The sequence below is a fragment of the Amphiprion ocellaris genome, chromosome 4 (assembly GCF_022539595.1).
Source record: "Amphiprion ocellaris isolate individual 3 ecotype Okinawa chromosome 4, ASM2253959v1, whole genome shotgun sequence".
NCBI classification, from domain to species: domain Eukaryota; kingdom Metazoa; phylum Chordata; class Actinopteri; family Pomacentridae; genus Amphiprion; species Amphiprion ocellaris.
In genome coordinates, this window is record NC_072769.1 from 24,126,533 (window position 1) to 24,147,337 (window position 20,805).

Consider the following 20,805-nt stretch of genomic DNA (forward strand, 5'->3'; position numbering starts at 1 on the left):
AACATAGAATATAATCAGACCTAACTGAGACTCCTGGCTTCTAGTTTGCGATGTGGCTGCAAATAAAATGTTGCCATATATATAGAGAGAGAATACAAATGAAGATCTTTGTGCCCTTTATTTTTACAGGATGTACTGATTATGGCTCAATAGAAATAAAAGCTTTCAATGATTATTATGCTGAATCATACAGTCTGCTCATTCCTCTTAAATTACTAAACCATTCATTGGAGCATTTTAATTTGAAAAACAAGTAAGTCACCTAAAAGAAGGGTGGCTGGAAGTAAAATATTAAATTAAAAGCCTGGTAAAGATGAAGATTAATTGAAGGCTGCAGGTGCACTGGGAGTAAAACGGGATTTTCCAAGATCAGGAAAAAATCAGTCATGTATATTCCAAACATTTCTGTTTTTACGACTGAAAATTGACGTACATGTTCTATATTGTAGCACGTTTTAGTTTTCATTTTTTCAAGTTAATTCAGTTGTTTTTGCAGTGATACATGTGTGCACTCATTAGACATTTTTTAACTGATTGAAAGGCCACGTTGGCAGTCTTGATGTTGTGCTGCCTCTCTCTGGTCATGATCTTTAATTAAAAGTCTTGCTGAAGTGTTTATGGCCTCCATGTCTGCAAGTCCAGCTGATCTCCAAAATCTAAAAATCTTCTCCCTTCATGCTGTCTCCATATCCCAGTATTCGCTCCACACCTGCATCTGTTCTCCCCGTTTTCTGTCAATCAAAGCATCATTTTCATGACAGGATGTAGAGAGACTCTGATGGCAGCACATTTAAAGACACTGGATATTTTATTCCAGCAAGTCCAGAGTGCAGCCCTCAGTCAATGAGCTCCGGAAGGCGGGAAATCTTGTTGAAAGGGGCGGGAACACGAAACCACTTTTCGCGCGCTATTGCCTTGCACACCAGAGAAGTTGATTAGAGTCTGTGTGAGAGAACTGTCGGAAAAAGCTTCTTGCAGACCAGGTAAAACTTACATACTCATTTTGTCTGGTGAAAAGTGGCTGCTTCAATGTGCGTTTAATCGGTTTAATGGGTGTTAGAAATGTTGATTAGAGCATTTTCAGACAATCTAATGTGATGAATTAATGTTGGAAACAGTAACGTGCAGAGGTGGTCCTCCGTGTGCACTGAATGATGGAGTGTGTTCAGTGATGGGAAAAGTATTTAATGTGATGTGAAGGAAACTATCATCTGAAGACGTTTTGTGTCGATAGGTGACATTTTATCAGGATCAGCTGCTTCACAAAAGTCTGCTTACTTTTGGTTCTTCTTCCTGTTGGGAAATCAGTTCTTGAGGAGTTTCTTAAGTGAGGGATCCTCGTGTTGGAGCTGCATGACTGAATGTCTACAACAGAACTGTTGAGGTGATGCTGGTAACTGAATCCAAAAATGATTAAGTTGTACTTTCAGTCCAGCTCCGAATTGGGAGGAACAATGCAAACACTGTCATCTTCCAGGAAAAGATTCGTTCAAGATTCATTTTGGTGAAATAATCCTCATCAGGAATCAACTTAATGTCTGTTTTCTGCTTTGCTGCAGAAATAATCTACTTTTTCGGTGGATGTTTTTAAAAAAAACAAAAAAAAACAAAAACTATAATCTTGATTCACCGAGCAAAGAAACTCTCTGCAGACCAGAGCTGAAGTAATTCGTCCATTTAAGGTTCCAGCCTTTCGGTGAATGGGGGAAATTCTTTCGGAAATTATTTTGCGTTTATCTGGTAGTAAAATAACACACGGAGGCAGAAACACGAATGGTTGCTGCTGCACTAAACGTGTCCGAAGTAGGCGGAACCATTCTGGCTTGTAGGGGTGTTTTCGTGATTTCTCCAAGTCGAGTGCGGTGTTTAACACAAAGATTTCAGTGTTGAAAGCTTAAAGTTGTTGCTTCCGAGGTAAACATGCAGTGAATTTAAAGGCGGAACTGTTTGATGACGCCACTCTAACATATGTCTTTAACAACAGCTGTTCCTCCCCCAAGGCTCTATCATACAGTCTATGGTCACGTCAATCCTTCCGCGGTTTTGATTGGCTGAACTGTCGGCGGGAAGTTCCGATAAAGAGCCATGTTTTTGTTTTAAAGCCTCTGTCAGCTGCATCAGCCGCGCACGTTTGACAACATTTATCCATTAGGCAGCTCACAAAACTCCCGGTAACGTTTTATTTTCTGCTCGGTGGAATAATGCAGGTCATCGTGTCAGTTTTATTCGGCGTTTTGTCGACTGTCATCGCCGGTAAGTTTACACTTCGACGCGACGTCAAATAGTTTCTTCTTTCCGTATCGTTGAAATGATATATGTACTATTTCCAGAATAGCGTCACTGACGACAGACAACAGGATAAAATTACTTAAGATTGCCTTGTACTGGACATTAGGTTCGGACAAGTTCGAATTGCTTCCACATTTTGTAGCTCGGCAACAATGTTAAATGGTACCTGAGAGTGGCTAAGATGGCTGCCACCGGGAGGAACTTTTTTTTTGGAGGATTTTGCTTCGTCCGACAGGAGTTTTCTCTTCTAGAGACAGAACGTAGACTGACAGTGTGGGCTCTTGCTGTATATCTGTTTCATTCTTCGAGCTGGATGCTTCCATGCTTCCTGTCTCTAACTTGTTGTGTAACCTTCGTGGTCATTCTGTGGAAAATATTTACACCTGGACTTGGCAGGAAGCCCTCACCATCATTTGAAAACAATCCTGGACTTCTGTGTTTCATTTAACTCAAAGTTATGTTAGCTTAAGACACTGATCTCCCAGGTGTGACATTTTGGTCACATCTTTTCTACTTCCTGCTTTTTCTGCAGAAGCAGTTTTGGACTAGTCTTTGGTTATTAACTTTAGCTGTTTATCTGTGTAGATTGTCAGTCATCCAGTCATGGTAGTCCTCCTCAGAAAAAAAAACACCTGGGAGTAATAATCTCAAAACGATCTGACAGTGAAAGTGATCATAATTTGCAACCATGCATGATGCGCATGTTGAAAACGCAGTTTTTAAAAAGTCCAGTGATAAATGGCACATTGTGCACAGTTTGTATGGCTTCTTATACTGCTCAAATAGTGTGGTTACATTAAATCATTTTAACCTCAGTGGATGTGATGAACCTCTGAGCTGGTGGAGTAAACCCAGAGTTCACTGAGCCTGTTGTTGTTGAGATTTGTGGTCCCAGTTAACCAGGATCACTGATGTTAAAGTCAGTGACACCACCAGAGCTAAACAGAGCCAGATGAATTTCAGGCCTGAACAGTGATGGAGGCCTGTTGTCTTATTTCATATCCTCACATGATGTCTAAACATGATGTAATAACAGTTTAGTGTTTTAGAAGTGTTCAACCTATTCATGGTTTTATTTGTTTCAACAGGAAAATGTGGAGCTGCTCAAACGACGGAGCTTATCGAAGCACAAGAAGGTGATAAAGTTACTCTTGAGTGTTGCACCGATCCCCCGACCGACTTGAAGAATTATACACTGACCTGTACGAGGACTGATGGCAACTTCAGTGGTTCCAACCAATATGTCTACTCCCGTCGACATGGAGTGGAAAATCCACAACCACAGATGGAGCAATACAAAAACCGAACACATCTGGTCCTTGAAAACCTGAGAGAAGGGGTCCTGAGTCTAGAGATCTCCCCAGTACAGACCAGTGACGGTGGACAGTACAAATGTTTTATAGTAACGCTGAAGATCCCCTGCCATTATACTGTTACAGGTGAGTGTAATGAATTTGATACTGCTATCAATTTCATAGGTAGTTTATTCAGTGTGGAACACGTGAAGTTCCATGATAGATGAGGAAATGGTCAGAAATTAAGAAAATAATCAAAATAAAAAAGTATTTCTTTTTTATTTCAAACAGTAAATGGTAAACGGAATTGGACAGAGGTTCTTGTCATGACGACAGCTTCAGTGGAAGTAACAACAAATCCAGGTGAGGCTGATTTTATGTTTTCTCTAGAAAAATGACTTTGGTACACAACATACCACTTTGTTTGAGTACAGGATAAAATGTGCTAAAGTCATGAGCAATGTACTGTTTTCAGCATTTTGTTTTTCCCACAGATGAAGGACCAAAGAAACCTCCTGGGTGGATCATTGCCATTGTCATCGCTGCTGCTGCTGTTCTCGTGGTTGTTGCCATCAGAGTTCTGTGGAAACTCAAAAACATGAGTGAGTTACAACGTTTTCATTCTTAAAAAAACACTGTACATGGACTCGGTTCACTTGGGAAGAGTTTTAAAGCTGAACTGAGTATTTTCATTTTAAGATGCCTAATAGTTGTACTCCACTATATTTGGCAGCTTTAATAACAGGAAGAGTTAATCCTCATTAAGACACAAACTCATAAAAGACTCGTATAAGAGGCGTTTCTCCTACAAACCATTTGGAGAACTTTAGTTAAACAGGGGGAGGCTATAAATGCCCTTTGGGAGGAAAAACACCTGGTAATGAGGTTAAATCAGATATCTTAGCTTTATTTTTCTGTGTGATTTTGCTTCTTGTTTATGAAATACCACAATTATGCTCAAAATTGTTATTTTTCCAGAAAACATTCAACATCCATCCTTGTACAATCATGGAAAAAATGTTTAGACCACCCTTGTTTTCTTCAATTTCTTGTTCATTTTAATGCCTGGTACAACTAACGGTACATTTGTTTGGACAAATATAATGATAACAACAAAAATAGCTCATAACAGTTTAATTTAAGAGCTGATATTTAGACATTTTCCGTGGTTTTCTTGATCATAACCAAAATCACTTCAGTTCTTCCATCAATAGCTGTGGCATTGTTCTGCCAAAAACAGCTTTTAGGGATTCCATGTTTTCTTTTCTGCCTGTTTTAATCACATGATACACACAGGAGTTAGTAAATGCTAGTAATCATGCTGTGAAGCTAGAATGATGCTGTGTGATCTGCCTGGATACAAAAATATAGGAGCTTTTTTTGGTATTGACAAAATGTTTAGAAAGTGCTGGTTAAATACAGTGGTTTTAGTGGTTATACTGTCACCTTGCAGCTAAATGATTCCTGGTTTGCGGCTCAGCCTTCCCAGGATCTTTCTGCATGGAGTTTGCATGTTCTCCTTGTGCATGTGTGGGTTTTCTCCGGGTTTTGCCGGCTTCCTCCCACAGTTGAAAAACATGCTGAGGTTAACTGGTGATTCTAAATTGTCTATAGGTGTGAATGTGAGTGTGATTGTTTGTCTGTATATGTAGCCCTGTGATAGATTGTTACCTGTCCAGGTGTCTCCTGCCTTCACCCTAAGTCAGCTGGGATAGACTCCAGCCTCCCATGACCCTAATGAGGATTAAGTGGGGTATAGATGATGGGATGGTTAAACAGCCACTTGTGACTTACAACAATGTAAGCAATATAATACGTGGAGAATGTTGTGAGTGGTCATATGGTAACTTATTATGGTTTATGGTCTATGGAGTGACAAATTTTCCTTCTAATCTTCTAGACATTCACCAGTCAAATGAATAACTGATTTTCAGTTTGGCCACATATAATGACTGACATGATTTTGATGATAAACTCTCAGTGTGTTATTGAGGCCAAAATGCACAGATCTGAGAATTTCACATACATGCCAGTAGCCAGGAGGAGCCGACTCCAAACACAAAGAATGTGAAAATAGGTGAAAAATGGAGTTTTAATGGATATGTGGTTATTTTGAACTCATTACCAGCATTTTCTAGAATTATAGCCCTCCCCTAATTTAGAGCAGGAGTGAGGGACTTTTCCATATAAAAGTCTTTTACATTCAAGCTCTGATCACACAAGTGGACATGATGCTGATTAAAGCTGTCAGCAGCCGGTAAATCTGCAGAATGTCACTTCTACATCTGGTCTCTCACTCACTGCTTTGCTTTAGTATTTCAGTTTTACTGATTTAAAATCACTTTTATTTAACCCTCATTAGAACACCTGGGGTTCTCATGGATGCAACTGGATATACCTTGTCATATTTCTTTATTTGTAAGTTGGATTTTTCAGTCCCTTTAGGTAGTTGTCACCCACATAGTTGCCATCACATCCACCAAAGCTTATTTGATTCCAACCAGGTTTGTGGTGTATATATATTTAAAAAAATCATTTTGGGACCATGCGGACCCCAGCCAGACCCCAGGTGGACTGTGCATCTTTTATTTGTGTGTGTTTGTGTTATGTTGCTCTTGTGATGACTGTTTCAGTTGCATTGTGTTTCATTTCAGTTCAGGAGTTCTTACACTAATATTGTACGTGTCATTATACATGTCAGTAATCATCAATAGTAATTTCATTGTTTCTTTCATATTTGTATCTGTAGATGACACGTTTTAGGAAAATATCCATTTAGAGGATATGGACAGGAACAGAAATGTGAAACTGATGAAATACTACCGGGGTCCAACTAGACCCCAAGTGTACGGATTTATAGGTTTCACCACTTTGAACATCAGTTTGTTTTACAAACACGAATGTGTTTTCACACAATATTGTTAAGAACTTTGCGATAACTATGTCATTTTGTTGTCTGCATCTAATAAACACCTGAGCAGTGAACAGAGCCTTCCTTAACAATGTAAACTGAGTGTGTGACTGGTTTTCATGTTCTTACAGGACTCTGTGAGAAGCTCAGAGGAAGGAGGGATGAAGAAGTTCCCTGGGAAATGGAAAATCTGAGGACCAAAGCAGCAGAAAGTGATGAAAACGTCACTGGTGCAGCAAACGGCCAAAGAAACCTCCAGCAATGAAGTGATGAATGAAAGGATGATCATCATGATCACAACTGTCCTGGATCTACAAACACAACAACAAACATGTTTCTAAACATGGAAACACAGTTTTAGTTAGAAAGACAAACGCTGTCTAGAAAACCTGCAGCTCAAATCCTCCATCTTCTGAGCGGATGTCCAAAGTATTTTAAATCACAGTTTTATGTAAGCAAACAGAATAATTTTAAAACCAACACTTTTAGTCTACATGGCATCAGTCAGCCTCTAGCCTTAAATTATGGGCTGTTCAGCTCCACAGTAAAACCATCAGACATTTGCAGTTCCTTCAAAATGCTGCTGCTAGAATTCTGACAAACACCAAGAAGGAAACGCAGCACAGTCATTTTTAGATCCCTGCACTGACTTTCAGTCAGTTATGGCAGAAATGTAATCAATCATGTGCCATTCCATTCAGCGTAGGCGATCATTTCTCTCATCTAATCCCATCTTTTGCTTTCTGAATTGTGACTGTTGATCGTTCCATGTGTCGCCATGATCTCAGTCCTTCTATCATTTTCATTCTGTCTGCCTCGTCCTCTCTTCCCAGTAGTTTTTCTAGTTGTGACGATATATTCCAGTGAAATTGAAGGCCTTACTTATTCTGTAAATCTCTCAGCTGGTCTGGGCCCAAGTTATGTCACAGATACGTTTACTGATACTAACCTGGTAGGACTAGACAGCTGGTGACGTCCAGAACTGAATATCAAATAACACTAATATATTGAATTGAAACTGTTATTTATCACTGTATATTTATAGAGTTAGAGTTTTTTTTAATGATTTAAGTCTTGTTAATATATATAATTAATGTTGTGCATGTTTGGTTGTTATTATTTATTTGTCTTTCTAATGAAGTCATTTCACTGGAACAAAATGTTTTTTGTTGTGCTCTTTTCTGTCTTTTCAAATAAAAACACTTCAAGTGATCGTGTGCTGCTTGTTCTACCTGTTGCTCTGTACTTAGTCATCTGCATGGGGATATGGAGTCCATTTAGAGCACTGGGAATTCAGATTTGGTCATTCTGCAAGTTTTTTTTATTTTTGGATCAGGGTGAATGAATCCATTGTTCTGAGAAACTGACAGGAAGGGAGGACAAGTTACTAGATCGCAAACAGATGAAACTTTTAGAAAAAGTGGGTTGTGATGTGTGGAAAATTCAGATTCTAATGAAATAAATCCAGGTTGGTCATAAAGGAAAACTGAAAGGATACATTTGAGCTTTTTATATCAGACTAATATGCATCTTAGTGTTATTTAGGTGATTACAGCATTAAAGGTGTACATATAATTATTTTGTAGTTGAGTATATGTGAGCACTTATAAATCTATTTCATAGATTTATAATATAAATAAATATATATATGTGTGTGTCTATACATGTGTGTATAGACACACACATAGACATATATATATATATATATATATATATATATATATATATATATATATATATATATATATATAACAGTTTTATTGCTAGTTTACATTTTAGCAAATATCACTAGAAACTCAGACACACATCATTTTGTAAAATCAGCTTTCATTCTTCACCCTTCATGTCATTAATTGATGTAATAAAATATCATTAAATCCCCACACAGTGAATCATTTTGAGGAACGCTGATATTAAAAACAGGAAAACGTTGCCGCGTTTGACGACAACGCAACAAAACAACCCAGAAGTTCCCGGGAAATTTACATTCCGCCAAAATACAGCTCCGTTCAAACTCCCGCCACCGGAGGCACAACAACAGTGACGTAACATCCGTGCGTGGCGGGCTGAGCCAATGAGCGTTGCGGAAGCTGCTGCTTCGACCAATCAGAGAGCAGCGGCGGGAACACAGCTGATCGAGGAGGAGGCGCAGAACGTTTTGGCGCAAGTTTGGCTTCAGTTTCGGACCGGAGAGGACGGATAGGACGAGGAGTGGCTGCTGTCTGAGCTCAGAAGACTTTTAAAAAACTTTTTACCAACGAACCTCCACCTTCAACGCGCTGCATTAAAGCGGTAAGACCTGAAATAGTTTGTTAGTGACGGACGGCAGAGAGCTGAGCTGCAGGGCCTCCTCTGCCAGTTGGTGTTTATCGTCTAAAATACCACAAGTAGCTTGTTTTTTATGTATGTATCGACAAAAATATATTCTAATGTTGAGCAGACATGTTTGTCATTCAGCTCCAGTCGTTTAAATGTGCAGATTGTGGCGCTTCGATGCAGAAGTCTGGTGCTTGGCGCCATTACTGGAGCACACTGTATTGTTTGCTGTTTAAAATGAAGGAAACTGAAGGAATTGAGAGTAAATTAAACTTTAAACTCTTCATTTACATCCCAGAGAGCCGTGGCACTCCGTTAGGCTGTTCTGATGTTTAATGTGACTGATTTACGTGTTTAATTTGCAAACCTTCGAGCTCCCAGAACAGTTGGTCATGTAAGATAAGAACCTTCCTGTTCTGTTGAGGGCCACATTAACCCCATTTCAAAGTAAAAAATATCCAAAAAAGAAATCGTTAAAAGTATTTTTTTTCGGTATGAAGCTTCTTCTGCTTGGCTTAATACGTGTAGTCAGCATATAGAATGATTAATTTCACATAATTAATTAATGTGAGGCGGCGGGTGTTTGGAAGGATTATATGATAGTAGAAGATAAATGAAAGACTGGACAGGTGGTGGTTTTATAGTAAACTGTGGCTTTTTTTTTAACACCGAGTCTGGAAACAACCACTGTAGGAGGATGAGTTGATATTCTTTCTTTGTGTCACAGAGCTGGATCTAGAGCAGGGGTGTCAAACTTATTTTAGTTCAGGGGCCACATTCAGCCCAATTTGATCTCCATTGGGCTGGAGCAATAAATAGGAGCATGATAATACAAAAGTTGGATAAAAAAGACAAAATATTATAAAAACAAGACACAAAATGACAAAAGCGAGAAACAAAATGACAAAACAATGACACAAAACAACGAAAAAATAGACAAAAATTATAAAGCGACAAAAAAATGGACAAACGAGACAAAAAAAACAAACGATTAAAGTGCTACACAAAACAATGAATAAAGCAAACACAAAATGACAAAAATAAGACAAAAAACACAGGCCAGACAAAAAGGAAACACAAAACAACAAAAACGTGAGACAAATGACAAAAGTCAGACCAAAAAAAAACTACGAAAACAAGACAAAATATTACAAAAAGGAGACAAAACCACAAAAATGAGACAAATGACACAAAACAAAAAAAGACCAAAAATTAAACAAAAGTTACAAAATGACAAAAAAAATTGACAAATGAGACAAAAAATGACAAAAGTGAGAAACAAAACGACTAAAAAATAGACAACACAAGCCAGACAAAAAAACACAAAACCACTAGAAAGCTACACAAAACAATGAATAAAGCAAACACAAAATGACAAATAAGACAAAGAACACAAGTGAGACAAAAAGGAAACACAAAATGACAAAAATGAGAAACAAAACGACATAAACGTGAGACAAATGACAAAAGTCAGGCAAAAAAAGAACAACAAAAACAAGACAAAATATTACAAAAATGAGACACAGAACGACAAAAGAACAATGAGCAATCTAATATTTTACTTTATGATCAAAAAAACTTGTCATCTTCTAGAAATTATTTTAAATGTATAGTTTTACAAATTTACAATCTGCAGTTGTCCCACGGGCCAGATTGGACCATCTTGGAGGGCCGGTTTTGGCCTGCGGGCCGCAGTTTGACACCCCTGATCCAAAGCAACCATTTTCTATTTGTTACAAACATTTTTTTTGTAGTTTTGCCAAAGAACTTAATGAAGCAGTGATTTAACTGCTGACATGAAGTGAAGGGTTGGAAGCAGAGTGGTTTAACCCACTTTCTGTAATTTTTGAAGAAATGTGGGTTCCAAGTTTTGTGTTTTCCAGAATGGTCTAACATTCCACTGTAGCGTTATATTTGGGTTGTGGGTCAGAACACTCTGCCACTGAAATCTAGACCATAAAATATTACAGAAATGATATAAAACTCAGTTGAGATGTTTTGCAGGTTAGATCACTCTGCCTCTAACCTCCTCTAGTGTGGCTTTCATTCTGCAGTGTTGACGTGTCCTCTTTGTTTCAGATCGGACACAGAATGCCCAGCACACGCTCTCAGGGCCGAGCTCAGCCCACGCTGCCGTTCCCCCGACGCAAATCCTGCAGAGTGTCGTCCCGCTCCAAGACGGAAGCCCAGAAATCACCGGCCGAGCCCAAGCCTGAGCCCGTCTCTCCGATCCGGATCGGACCGCTCAGCCCGAGACGTCCGGCCAACCCGCCCACCCTTCTGTCGCCCAGGTGCCTCGCTGACACACCCACCCCTCTCTCCCCAAAGCAGCCGGTCGCCCTCCCCACCCATCTCTCACCCAGACCACCTGCAGCCCAGCCGCTGCCTCCTTCCTCTCCTGGTGTCCAAACCCGACTTCCTCTCAGCCCTCGGAAGCGCACAGGTGAGCTTCTCCAAACCAACTACGCCAGTTTTATCTTGAGCAGTGAGAAGGTCTTCACTTCCATCCTGATTTCTTTTCATAAACTGCAAACTATTTTAGGGCTTACAGCGACATGTAACACAAAGACAGGTGACCTGACTAAACATACATTAAGAAGACACAGCTGGTCAAGACAAAGGAACCAATCAGAGGCCAGAAATGTAGGATGGGTGTGAACATTGACTAGTGGCTTTTTTGGCTTCCTGTAGAGCCGGTCAGGTCTTTCTTTCTCTTGATTCCCAAAGAAATAAACCAGCCATCCATTCAGAATTCCAGTTAGCAAAATCGGGATATCATGCGTGGAAGATGGGGATGCTATTCCAAACACTGTGTGGTTGGAACGGAGCAGCTTACACTGTGGAAAAGGACAGGACTTGTGGGGCGCTAAGGGGATATATTCTGTATATTTGTGTAATCTGATCCAACAATCCAATGCAAAAGCTCTGCACTAAATTCTACTTTGGCACCTTCTGCATTTTTCAGTGACTTGTTTCCTGATATTTTGCTTCTCTAATGTATGTAAAGCTGTTTGTGAACCTTCGAAGGATAAGTGGGTGCAGGTTTGATGACAGAAGGAAACTGTAGCCTGGTGTAATAACCGTGTTATGGGATGGCGTTGGGGGCTACAGGGGCTTTTGGGCCTTTGCTGCCCAGACCCTGGGGGCAGTAAAACAGCCCCACACCCTCCTATTGTGGGATGCTGTCAGACCTGATCTGCTCTGGGTGTGTCTGGTCCAGATGAAAAGAGTTGTGAATAAATTAGTCAGCTTTACTAACATGTTTACTTCTGGTGCTTTTTAGATTTTTAGATTAGATTATTTATTCGTCACATGCACATAAAGTATGGCAGTTAAAGTTATAAATACAAAATGTTATAATACGTAAAAATATAAAATACAAATAATAAAATAATACAAATCAGTAAAACTATAATATACAAGAAATACAAACAGGTAAAGTGGTAATATTTATGGTACACGGTGCAAAAGGTAGCAAATGTGCAAAAATTCATCCTGGTTTTGTTTGATCTGCAACGGTTCACCATGAAATCTAAACAGCATGGGTTTAAGTTGTTCTTAGAATGACACGATCACAGACGAGATCAAACAGTTTGGTGTTTTCTTTCTCAAGGTGATGACAACGGCTGCAACCTCACGTTGCTCGGTTCACCGCCGAAGCAGAGCAAGCAGACGCTCGCTTCGCCCCGAAAACTGGGTTTTGATGAGAACTCTCTGGTCCTGGCTCGCCGGCAGCTGGTCCTGAACTCACCACAGCAGCCTCCTGCAGCCAGATCGTCCCCGAGGAGACAGGAAACGCCTGCTGGGAGTCCTGTCCATAAAAATTCAGAGAGGAAGCCACCGGTCGCTCGACTGTTCGCAGAAAGTAAGAGCTCTGAAATATGTCGTGTATTGTCAAAGGTCACTCCTTCTATTAATGGCAAAACTCCTGATCACTGCTGCATCTAACAATGATTTTCCTTTCATCTTATTTTCTCAGTTACCTGAATACATTCTTGTTCAGAAAGCAACAATAAATCTCAGGTTTCCAGAGCTACAGCCGAAATACTTGCATTTTATTCTCTGGTTGAAGCCCTACTTCAAAATATTAAGACAACAATGAGTGTTTTCTTAAACCTGCACCTCAGTGATCTCTTAATTGGGATGGATTTAAGTTGAGTGTTTTGGCAGCATCGTTAACCTGCAGCTTCACTGTTTCTCCTCCAGAGTCGAGGTTTCAGGGCGTGAAGCAGGCGCTCCACACCGCCGTCCCTGAACGCCTCCTGTCCAGGGAGGCGGAGCGGGCGTCCATCAGGTCCTTCCTGGAGGAGAAGGTGCTGCAGCGTCACCCCGGCAGCCTCTACATCTCTGGAGCCCCGGGTACCGGCAAGACGGTCTGCTTCAACTGTGTTCTGCAGGAGATGAAGGTGAGATGAACCACAGTGGAGGAGTCTGTGGTGTTTGTGGCTTTAGTGACACCCAGTGGAGACTTTCGGGAACTGCAGGGAGATGTCCATCTGAGGAGGTGCAAGAAGTTATGTTCTCCAAACCTCTATTAAATGCTTAACAAGAAATGCACTCAGAGAGCGCAGTACTCCGCCAAGGCTGCTCAGTCATTGTATCATTTCCGACGGATAAAATCTTGAAAAAATTTGTGGCAGAAATCACGGCAGCATAGAATGTGTCCATTTAATATAGATGCACCCACAAACAAAATGACCTTGTGCTGAGCACAGGCGTGTGTTATGCATGTGTATGTTATGTACGGATACCGAATCATCTGACCTAAATATGTAGCAGACGGCGGGAATTGATGGGACTCAGAAACACCCCCACAATTTAATCAGTTGTTCCTTGTATCATTTCCCACGGATAAGTCCTGATAAGTCAACAGTGCTGGATTAGTGGTAGGATCACAATCATGTGATCGTCAGCAGGCAGCCGTCGTAATGTCACTTGTTGTCATGGTTACAGTGATGCCGTGCCGCTTTCTTGCAGTGATACAGAAATCTTCAACAAATCTCTATATTTGTCCAAAATAATTAGAAATTTGTCCAGCATTTCCTCTTTTCCTGTTCACTATCTGTCCAAAATGAGTTAAACATCTCGGATGGCTTAGAAGAGTTCCAAAAATGAATAAAAACAATAAAAACACATCCAAATTTGACCTCATAAAATAAGTGTGTTGTCTAAATGTTATTAAAATGTGTCAAAAAATTACCCCAAGTATGTGCAAAATGACTAGAAATGACTGAAATTTGTTCAGAAGTTGTTCAAAAAATCCTCCTTAACTGTTCAAAACCTGTCCAAAATGAGTTAGGATGGCTGAGAAGGGTTAAAAAAATTACTAAAAATGGGACCAAAATGACTTTAAAATGTCTTCAAACTATTAGAATTTTCTTTTCACAGTTCAGTTACAGTTTTATAAATATTTGTGGCCCGCAGTGGTGGATTTGTAGTAGGATCACAATCATGTGATCGTCAGCAGCTGATGTAGTGTTCACTTGTTGTCATAGTAACAGTGATGCTATCTCACAATGATACAGAAATCTTTCACAAATCCATGGATCCAGACTATAAGCTGCATCACTGCCAAAATCTAATCACTTGGTCCTTGTCATTTCTGACCTTCCCTGAAAATTTCATCCAAATCCTTTGGTCTGTTCTTGAGCAATGTTGCTAACAGACAGACAAACGGACACCGATCGTCGCATAACTCCACCATTCCTTGGCAGATCTGTTCAGGGTCATGATGCGTGTCTGCACCAGCTAACCAGTGGTGTTGTTTGTTTTGTCAGGCCGAGCTGTCGTCCGTGCAGACCGTGGTGGTGAACTGTATGAGTCTACGCAGCTCTCACGCCATCTTCCCGCTGCTGGCCGACAAGCTGAAGGCGTCCGGCGGACAGAAGGGGCTGCAGAGGTTCCTGACGGCCCCGGGGCCCACTGTGTGAGTAGAGCAGCCTCCATCTGGTTGTTTCTCATTAAGGTTTGCTTTCCTAACTCTGGTCACAGGCTACTGGATTCACATCGGTGCTGACATTTTTAGCTCAGTTAAAATAGCTTGTGCACTAAATGTATCGAACATTTGCAGGTTGAAAGTAAGATTTTTTTTGTGTCATTTAAAGATCTTGGATGATCAAGAAGTCCTTTGTGAGAATTTGCTGATTGATACCTGAACACAGGAGGAGACTGACTCCGTCTTTGTGTCCCTCGCAGGCTTCTTGTCCTGGATGAGATGGATCAGCTGGACAGCAAAGCTCAGGATGTCCTCTACACCATCTTTGAATGGCCGTTCCTGCCCAAGTCTCGTCTGTGTCTCATCGGTACGACTTCAACCCACCACACACCCAGAACTCTGTTTGTTTCTGCTCAACAAACAGCAGCAACTTGTGATTCCGTCTGATAGCTTTCTGGAAATAATAATCAGTTCTCTCTCACTTTAGTTCAGGGCTACATTCAGCCCAATTTGATCTCAAGTGGACCGAAACAGTAAAATCACAGTAAAATAATCTATAACTAACCACAACTACAAATATTTCCTTTGTTTTAGTGCAAAAAAATGCATTTATTGAACTATCTGTTTGCAAAACATTATGAAAAAACTGAAATTTATTGAGAAAAATAAGCTCAGTTTCAACAATACTTTACCTTCGTTTATCATTTACACATTACAACTTACAGATCAGAGTTTATCTACAAGGGAACATAACATTTAGCTTCAGGTGTCTGGACCTGAATGATTATTAGTGTTTTACTTTATGACCAAAACGACAAAAGTCACACAAAAAAAAGGCAAAAACAAGACAAAATATTACAAAAATGAGACACAAATGACAAAAAATGAGACAAACGACATGAAACAAAAAAAAGAGACCAAAAAGTTCTATTAAAAAGTTGCAAAGCTGCAAAAAAAATGGACAAAAACAAGAAAAAATTGCTCAAATGACACAAACGGGACAAAAAAATGACAAAAAAAACCCCTAAATGTCCAAAAAATAGACAAACAGCACAAGCGAGACAAAAAGGAAACATGAAATGACAAAAACGAGGCACAGGTATCTGAACAATGTAATATTTTACTTTCTGATCAAAACAACTTGTCAAGATCTAGAAATTGTTAAATTTACATTCATCTCCACATTTGTGTAGTAATCCTGACCACCACACCAAACAAACTAAAGTGGGAACTAACGAGGAATAATAATAATAACTTTCTTTATATAGCACTCTTAAGAACAGCATTCATGAAGTGCTTTGACAGTTAAAACATGCAACACAGACAATCAAGCAGGAGATAGGAGACAAGTCAGTTAAAATAAATAGTAAAAATGACAATAAGTTAAATGAATAATGAGCTAGATTAGCACTCAAATCAGGCAAGGGAACTAGACAGTTAATAGAGAATTATAGAATTAGACATGACATCCCACCAAAGAACCAGGCAGCTAAAAGTAAAATCAAACAAAAGAGAATGTATAAAATAAACAGGACTTAATACAGAATAGAACACTAAAACTAAATAAAGCTAAAGGTAAACTTCACATAAAAGCAAGTCTATAAAACAAGTTACTGACTCTGCAGGTTGTTCCAAAGAAAGTTTAGTTACCCCCCTGCCTTGTAAATGTAGAAAATTCATCCATAAAAAGTACATAAAAGTTGTGGCAGTACAGTGGACAAATTTACTAAAAGTTACTTTTAGTGAAAAATTTCAGTTCGTGTCATCTCAGTCATTTTAATATTTTACAGAGTCATAAATGTGCCTGTGTGATGGCTTTGTAAAGTGTAAAAATGACTTTGGCTGTGTGTTTGACACCCCTGCACTAAAACATGGTGGAAGTTCAGTAAACAGAAAATAGCCTATCTGGTAGTTTAATGGACTCACAGCAGATTTAGCAAAAACTCTCAATAAATATACTTTTGAGTTGGACAAATATTAGCCAGGTCACAATGTATTACAAAGTTTGGAGCAAAATGTGCAATAAATGTATTTATTTAATAAGTAATGGCAGACTTTAAATCTAAATGCATCGTGACCATCCTCCTCCTCTGACGCTCTGCAGGCATCGCCAACGCTCTGGACCTGACCGATCGTATCCTGCCCAGACTGCAGGCTCGTCCTCGCTGTCGCCCACAGCTGCTGCACTTCCCTCCCTACAGCCGGCAGGAGCTCGCTGCCATCGTTCAGGACAGACTCGCGCAGGTAAATGCAGCCTCTGTACGATGTGTTCTCAGTTCAGCTGCTGCTGGCCGCTGCTGGCCGCTGCTGGCTGCTGCTGGCTGTGGCCATGAAGACTCATCCTCGTGTTTTCTCCCGTCAGGCTTCGGCCGAAGGGATCCTGGACGCCTCGGCCGTTCAGTTCTGTGCCAGGAAAGTGTCGGCTGTATCTGGAGACGCCAGGAAAGCTCTGGACATCTGCAGGTCAGGATTCACCCTTCATGTTCCTTCTGCTGCCTTGAAGCACACCTTTTCCATCTAAACGTGTCTCATTTAAGATATCCTGAAGTTGATGCTTAAATCAGATGATGCTGTCTTTCTCACTGAGAACAACTGAAACCTAAGTTGGCAACAGTTTTTGCCGTTAAATTCAGATTAATTTGAAACCTCTTGTTGGTGGAAATCTCACATCACTCAGACATTTTTGGCTGTTTTTTGCTTTCAACAAGGGGAATCTTTGGAGTAAAACTGATTTCCATTGAGCTCCATTAGACTGATTGTTTCTTTTTTTCAGGAGAGCTGTTGAGATCGTGGAGTCTGATGAGAGAAAGAAAGCAACTGATCCAAAAGCTGAAACTAAAGGTGAGTTCAGCGGTTCATCCTCCATCAAACTGTCAGTTTAAATCATTCTCCTGACAGATCAGATGACCCTGAGCACACCGTCCTGTTGATGTTGGCTGATGTAGTTCAGTCAGAATGAGATGATTCTAGTGACTGAAAGCTTCTCCTGGGTGTTTGCAGCCTCTCGGGTCAGCCTCCCGCAGGTTGCTCGGGTGCTGTCGGAGGTTTACGGCGACCGCATGGCGTCTGAGAGCGGCGGCTCTGATGGAGAGAGTTTCCCCTTGCAGCAGAAGCTGCTGGTCTGCTGCCTCCTGCTGCTCATTCGCAGCGGAAAGAGCAAAGAGATCGTCCTGGGAAAGGTGAGACACTCAACAGTGTTTTTAAGAGACTCACAGTAGCTCTCACTGAGCAGGAGGTGGTTTTGTTTGTTGCAGGTTTTCAACCACCTTCTTGTATCTCTTTAAATTATGATGCTGTAGCTTTTACCCTCGTGTTGTCTTAGGGTCAAAAATGACCCGGCCACTGTGTTTATCAGCAGAGAAAACCTCCTAAATAACCCTTTTTCAACTTGAAATTTGATGACTTTTCCTAAAGTGACCCCAACATCAACAACATCTTCCAACAGTGCTGTGAGTAGTCGTGTTTGTTTGTGTTTCAGCTCCATGAGGTGTACAGTCGTCTGTGCGCTAAGAGGCAGGTGTCTGCAGTCGGTCAGGGAGAGTGTTTGTCGCTCTGCAGTCTGCTGGAGAGTCGAGGAATCTTCGCCCTGAAGAAAGCCAAAGAGGCTCGTCTCACTAAGGTACAAACACCTGGACAAAGAAGCAGTCAAATGCAGTCGAAACGCACGAAAATTGAGCTTCCTTTGTCCAAACACACTCACATATTTCACTTTTGTCAGTGATGATATAAGAGAAGCTCTAAATGGCTGAGTAAATCCACTCTGGGGCCGAAACATTCTTCAGCTGATTGTTTTGTTTCTCTTCAGTTTATTGTTTTCCATTTAACGGGAACTGTACAGAGAAACGTTGCTGATTAGCAGTGAAAGCACCTTTGTCTGATTTTATTTTATGGGGGGAAAAAGCCAAGCAGTATTGATTAAATACATGAAAGTAAAGACATCAATCAATCAGTCCTACAAGCTTTCACACTTAGATCAGAGCTTTAAGTCTGCTAGTGTTAATCTGTTGGAGCCTCAATGATTAAAGTTAGTTTTTCCTGCAGGTGTTTCTGAAGATCGAGGAGAAAGACGTTGAAAATGCTCTGAAGGATCGAACACTGCTGGGCAGCATCCTGACCGCAGGACTCCCCTCATGATCCCCATTTAGGATTTTTAAATACTGATTTTTAGTTCAACAATGAGCTATGCTTTTTTATTTTTTCAAAAGTTGTATTTTTATTCTCATTTTTGCTGGGAAGTTGTACAGTTTTTATGAAAATGTTTTAATGATTTTTTTTTTGTTTGTTTATTAACGTTATTTTTTTGTCCAGTACTGAGTTGCTGAAAAATACGCGTCAAGAAATAACAGCATTTGTTTCAGTTTCTGTGCTGAAAATAAACAAATGTGGACATTTTAATCAGTGGGCTCATGTTGCTGTTTTTTTGTTGAGGAAGTTCTCATATATATGAGAGCTGCTGTTTCTCAGAGGATTTTAGGATCCAATCAGATCCATTTCCAGATGGAAGCATCCAGTAGTTAAATATGTTCACTTCTTACACATTAAGAAAAAATCCATAGTAAAACAAAAACTTTATTTATTTTTTTTTATCACTAAGAACTACTATAAAGGGATGACTTAGTCTTTGTTGCTGCCTTTTCACAGCACGTCTCTGCTGCTGCCAGTGGGCTTTGAAGCACTTAAAGTGTCAGGTTGTAAACCGGAGGCTCCAATGACGTGGACCACAGCGAAAACGCCTTTCAAAGGAAGCTGCTTTTTGTTCTGTATGTTGGGTTATGACAACCTGAGGCGTCCAACAATCTGCAACTGTACAGCAAGCAATAATAACAGCCAATAACATAAAACCTGCCAATAATGGAATCATTTTGGAAATTGTAAATGTAATAAAACCAATAACCTAATAACTTATTTCCAAGAAAAAGCAGTCCTATTTACGCATTATTACATTGTCGGCTGCAGTTACCACATTTTCACAGGATTTTTAATGCTAGGCCATTAAGGTAATAATTTATTACATTATTGTCAAAATGTTATTACATGATTGACTCAATTATTGGCTAGCTATTAAGTTATTGGTTTTATTACATTTAAAATGGCCAAAATTATTATGTTATTGGTCTTTATTGCATTATTGGTTGCTACAGACATTTTTCTTAAAATGTAATTTTAGGTTCTATGACTGATACTGGTCTATTCACAGCCAATAATTTTTTTTAAAAAAATGTAAAATTTAAGATGTACAAGGACAGACAAAAAAAGGGCTGCAGGTATTTTAATGCACTTGGAGCCTGTTGGTGTGTTTTTATTTGATTATTTTCTAATAAGTTAAATCAAGTGAATCTCAAGACACCCAGTTTAGAGCCTGCTGACATTATGGCTACTCTAATACAGTGATGATACAGCAGCAGGTCAGTGGACTGAAGCTGCAGGTCAGTGGACTGAAGCTGCAGGTCAGTGGACACCGCTGACCTCCAGAACAGCCGCTCTGATTGGATTAACAGGTTAATAGCCTCACACAGGCCCGGCCGCTGCCTGTAGGAGGCACTAAGGACTCGTGTCTCCAAACTTGTTCAAACTCACTTCACAAAATAAAATGTCACACTTTTCTGCAGGTTCCAAAGATACCAAATATATCAGGATGAAGGAGTTTGAACCCAAAAAAGCCTCAGACTGAGAAAGTGGCGCTGAGTATGCAATCCACACATGCAAAGAAATCAAACCATAGGTGTCTATAAAACACGTGTAGTAATGAGAAATGACACTGAAAAGTATTGAACATGCTTGGTGAAAATTATTTATTTAATTCTTTGTTGGTAATGATGGCTTCAAGATGCCTCCTGTATGGAGAAACTAGTTGCACTCATGGCTCAGGTGAGATTTTTCCCCATTCAAACAGTCTGCAAATCTGAACTGTTCCGTGGGCCTCTTCTATAAACTCTGATCTTTAGTTTTTCCACACATTTTACAGTTGGATCCAAGTCAGGTGATTGAGTGGGCCTCTAGCAGTTTTATTTATTTTCTTTCTCTGAAACCAGTTGAGATATTCCTTGGTTGCGTGTTTG

At 40.0% G+C, this 20,805-nt stretch overlaps 2 protein-coding genes across 2 annotated transcripts; both read left to right on the plus strand.

The window, feature by feature from the left end:
- Positions 1–1,594: 1,594 nt before the first annotated feature.
- Positions 1,595–7,707, plus strand: LOC111572445 (myelin-oligodendrocyte glycoprotein-like). The gene is made up of 5 exons (XM_023276111.3): positions 1,595–2,253; positions 3,378–3,728; positions 3,876–3,947; positions 4,079–4,186; positions 6,627–7,707. Exons 1-5 carry the CDS (start codon positions 2,202–2,204, stop codon positions 6,758–6,760), a joined length of 717 nt encoding a protein of 238 aa, XP_023131879.2. The 5' UTR covers positions 1,595–2,201; the 3' UTR covers positions 6,761–7,707.
- A 921-nt stretch (positions 7,708–8,628) lies between these two features.
- cdc6 (cell division cycle 6 homolog (S. cerevisiae)) lies at positions 8,629–19,141 on the plus strand. The gene is made up of 12 exons (XM_023276108.3): positions 8,629–8,787; positions 10,891–11,254; positions 12,425–12,676; positions 13,018–13,217; positions 14,589–14,737; positions 15,007–15,113; positions 16,851–16,990; positions 17,109–17,209; positions 17,520–17,587; positions 17,747–17,925; positions 18,225–18,365; positions 18,788–19,141. Exons 2-12 carry the CDS (start codon positions 10,903–10,905, stop codon positions 18,878–18,880), a joined length of 1,782 nt encoding a protein of 593 aa, XP_023131876.2. The 5' UTR covers positions 8,629–8,787; positions 10,891–10,902; the 3' UTR covers positions 18,881–19,141.
- Positions 19,142–20,805: the final 1,664 nt, after the last annotated feature.